The 4276-nt window shown below is 40.9% G+C and overlaps 1 protein-coding gene across 3 annotated transcripts in view; it reads right to left on the bottom strand.

The window, feature by feature from the left end:
• The window catches only part of LOC105562289, an 84960-nt gene continuing 80684 nt past the window's right edge, over positions 1 to 4276 (bottom strand). For all 3 annotated transcript variants that reach the window (XM_012013022.1, XM_012013024.1, XM_012013023.1), the window contains exons 3-5: positions 3866 to 3978; positions 2836 to 3166; positions 1 to 1943 (exon numbers count right to left, since the gene is read on the bottom strand). In XM_012013022.1, coding sequence (XP_011868412.1) covers positions 1764 to 1943; positions 2836 to 3166; positions 3866 to 3978 — 624 coding nt within the window. In that variant the 3' untranslated portion in view covers positions 1 to 1763. The remainder of the gene's footprint in view (positions 1944 to 2835; positions 3167 to 3865; positions 3979 to 4276) is intronic.

Here is a 4276-nt window from a genome sequence, read left to right as displayed (position 1 = left end):
TCAGATTTTATAACAAGTGTATTAATGACGTTTATGTACAATGTTTACACGGCGATACAGAAAACATGTCCGCATGTTTACGGCGTTACGTATAATACAACAGATATTATCTCGGGAGATATTATCTCATTAAAAAAGTTAATACGTCATTATTAATACGGCAGTTACAGCGAAGAAGTATGTGTCAAAAGTAATTAAAAAATGAAGCATATTAATGTTATAAAACGTACGTAGACACTGTGACATAAAATAGCAAATTCCTTATTTCCCGCGGAAATATGTACAGCTGTGCGTTAAAGATTTCGCGGAATTAACGCGCTAACGTAGTTATTTTGCGAGTACAAGTAAATTAAAAGTACAACTCTCTACAAATTCGCATTGCACATCGCAGTAATGCAACGATCGAGCAAACCTATAATCGCGCGGTGTACGAAATTGAGGCCGGTGTTCATAGTCGGATCTTACGTTCAAGACCGTCTTGAATTTGTCTAAAGATGCTATACGGAATCATTGGCTACGAAGTATCTAAAGATTATCTTGAGACAGTCTTGAATATAAGATCAAACTGTGAATACCGGCCTAAGAGTAGAAGAGTGAAGGAAATATTTTTTAATCGTTAATGTAACATATTTTTCACTTATACGCATCGTCTCGAGGTGCAATGGAAATTCGCGCAGTGAAAAGAGACTTAATCTAACGGTTTTATATAAGTATTTTTCCGCATTTCTTACGATAGTCAGATTTATTAATAATTGTCATGGCTGTCGGCACGCGTTTTCCTCATCTAGCCAATGCTTCCCTAAGCCGAACATCGTATTAGTTTAAATAAAAGGTACACACTTTACAATTTTAATTAAATGGATTTTTATAGCACTATGATTCCGCATCTTTGTTACCGAACAACAACGTGCCTCGCAGATCTACAAATAGATGCAGTGAGTTAGATTCTAATTAATCGAAATACCATATATTTTATTAGAAAGTCGTAAACTACCGGGTACGTACAAATTTATAGTATACACGTAAAAGTACAGAATGAAAACTGGCCGCCGGTAAAATAATTAGAGAAGATTAGATTTAATTAATCTAAAGCATTAAATTAATGCGCATCGAGACACACGCCCTATTTTGTTAAAAGTCAATGAAACTATCTCAACATATATTATCACGAAACAATGTTCTTGAGTCGCGACAGTCAGTTAACCATCGTGTTCATTACGGAAGTTCTCGATTTACCGCTTGTGGACAATCTGTTTGCTTTCGTAAAATCGTAGCTTTAAAAAATGCAAAATAATTTGAATTCAATTTCATGAAATTTGACGAATCATACCTACGCTTAATTCGCGAAAATTTCCTATTAAAGTAAACTGGTAATAAATAGGGAAAGATACTTAAAGTAACGCTAAGAAACATATTTGTGAATGAAGCACCAAGGAGTACAAATCGATTGGTCGACGTCGAACGCGTCATTCACAAAACAACGCGTTCCACGCCCGCGCGATAATGTCTAATAAATTATCGTTATCATAATTGCCATCAGAAAAATCGATGATATGGTCGTTGGTAACGTTTTTCATTGCGTCCGACGATTAGCAATATTCCTCGCGCACACGTCGCCGCGTCTCGCACATAATCTCATACGCACGCGCGCGCATTCTTCTGTCAGTCGCAACACAATTACTGCACAATATACTGTCATTAGGACGCGAATCGTAAGGACACTTTCACGTCTCAAAGTCCAACTCTTGGTCCCTCGGCAAGTGCTATTTGCTCTTCGCCCTCCTCGCCTTGATCCCCGTTTTCTTCTTCTTCGGCTTCGGCATGATCTCGCAGCCGCAGCCGCTTCGCACCCTGATGTAGTCCAACGTCCATCCGGATCCGCTCACGGTATTACCGGAAAACGTGGGAAAGCGATAGTGTTCCCTGTGGTGGTGCCTTCTGTGCTGCTCCATTTCAATTCAGGGCAATTAGTACGATAACTTCAGTATTTTCCTTACCATATCTGGCATTTTTAATAATACAGAAATTTTTTGCGAGAAATATTACCTCTAGACGCCCGCCTAGGGTGTAGGGAAGTCCAGGTTTCAACCCTGACTAAGATAATATTTTTCGCAATAAATGTTCTGTATCATTAAAGATGCCAGGTATAGTTAAGAAAATACTGACGTTGTTAATTACTACTGAAGAATATTCTTATTAGTACGATATTTAACATTTCTCGAGAATCTCGCTCGATTATAGACTTGATAATTTTCCAGCGTTACACGAAATTTTTGTTTTTCTAAATAGACTGACAATCGCGAGAAATACTGCACAACCGAAAGAATATGTTTAATAAAAAACCAAACAAATGCCATTCTTGCTAGTGGAATGATGATAGAGGCTACGTTCCGATATTCACTGTCAGTATTGAAATTACATTCTCACTATGGGATGTCGAACTTGCACTGTCTGCTAAATTTTTCAGCATTCAAAATTTGTTTCAATGCGTCTCCCGAGTCAGACGTTATTTCTATAACGTTGTAACTACAATATATCTTCTTACACATGTTTAGCTATTAATTCTATGTATTGCCGATTGATATCAGCGCTTCGTTCACGAGATATCACGAGTGGCGATATTACGTTCTGGGCGATATTAGGTGCCTTTATCCTACTAGTAAAATGTATGATAAAGTTTCAAAAAAACTCTCGTAAAATTCTTCGAAATGCCACGTTGTTCCACGATTGTATGATTTTCAGGATGAATGTAGTGTACGACGTGAACTCTAGATTTTCCGTACTGGAAGTGAATATCAGAAACGCAGCCAGAATCGCGACGTTACGCGATCGTACCTCCGATCCGGGATTCTGGACGATAGCGTACGTGAACGAGTACTTTTGCACGCATCTGGACTGGTTGCTGAACTTCCGGTCGACGAACCTGCACGGCTTGTTGAGAACGTCCGCCCTGCAGGAGTACTCGAAGAACCTCTGGACGTTCTCGCCTTCCTGATAGAGCGGGACGTACATGTCCTCCCGTGTTCGACCGCCACGCGGTTCCACCATTTCCTCTACCGCAGGACAACAGTCGACCGGAAGGCCGTCCTCGCCCCCTTCCTCGCGCAGAACCATCTGCATCTCCCGATACGTCATCCGCTTGTACGGCTCCTCCAGTGGCTCTGTCCTACGAATTGCAACGGCAAACATTTCCCCCGCCTTAATCGACTCCTGCTTTTAATCGGCACCATTTTCTAATCGCACTATTTCCCGCTCGGCTAATGTCTCCCCCGAGAGTGCAGGCAGATGTTACTCACGGAACTTTCGGATTAAATTTTAATCGCCGTCTAATCGCGCATACGATCGTCGTGTTAACAGGCGGCTTAATGGGAAATGTGTGTAAAAATAAAATAATAAAAGCACTCGGTCGCGCCGCGGTGTGTCCCGTTGAATTTAAATCGGATTCAACTTGCCACCGAGGGAAACGCCGATATTCCTCCCATTGCCAATCGCGCTAATAGCTCGTATCTAAATTACAAGGTAGAATGTTGTAGCGGTTTAAAAAGGATCCGCGGGACACGATATTTTACTTCGTTCCGTATACACTATTAGCATTTTATGCACACCGGCGAATAATAATTAAGATAGCGAACTTCGCGCGATTGATAAAATGAATATGCATAAGTAGTGTAATGCGCGCCGTTTCAATCAATCATTTGCAGATATTGTTAAATGAGCCATGATTATCAAATATAACGCGGTATAAGTGGACACTTCAGTACGAGGCTTTGAACTTGACGCGTCGAAAAGACAAAGATTCATTTTAATTTAATGCTCTAATTAAGCAAACTTAACCTTCCGTCACATCTTGTTTTTTTTTACTCACGAGTCAGAGATGTGTCCTTTGAAAGAATGTTCCCTGGGGCTTCGAGAGGAGGATAAAGTTAGATTGTTGGCGGCAGTAAGCCGCGGGCACAGGACTGCGGTCAGCCAAACCACCTGCAACGAGAATCATGTGCGAGAATGCTTAAATCCTTTCTTCGCATGTCTATTATACAATTTTTCTTCGTCGAGTATACAAATTGAAGGCATAAGCTTCAATACCTTACAAGAAACTTACTGATTTTATTATACGTAGTCCTTGCCGCGTGTCATAAACAGTTCCCCGCGCGCCTAGCAACGCCGAACGCGGGACGGCCGCATCTCACCGCGAGCTTGAATTGGGCGCTAAGCCGGGCTAAGACAGCGATTTTTAACAATTAATAACTCGTTAACTATTGCGAAAATTGCAAAATGG

The sequence above is a fragment of the Vollenhovia emeryi genome, unplaced genomic scaffold (assembly GCF_000949405.1).
Source record: "Vollenhovia emeryi isolate VEMERY1.0 unplaced genomic scaffold, V.emery_V1.0 DF939191.1, whole genome shotgun sequence".
Taxonomy (NCBI): domain Eukaryota; kingdom Metazoa; phylum Arthropoda; class Insecta; order Hymenoptera; family Formicidae; genus Vollenhovia; species Vollenhovia emeryi.
The sequence above is the reverse complement of the archived record's forward strand: the minus strand, read 5'-3'. Positions and strand labels throughout refer to the sequence as shown.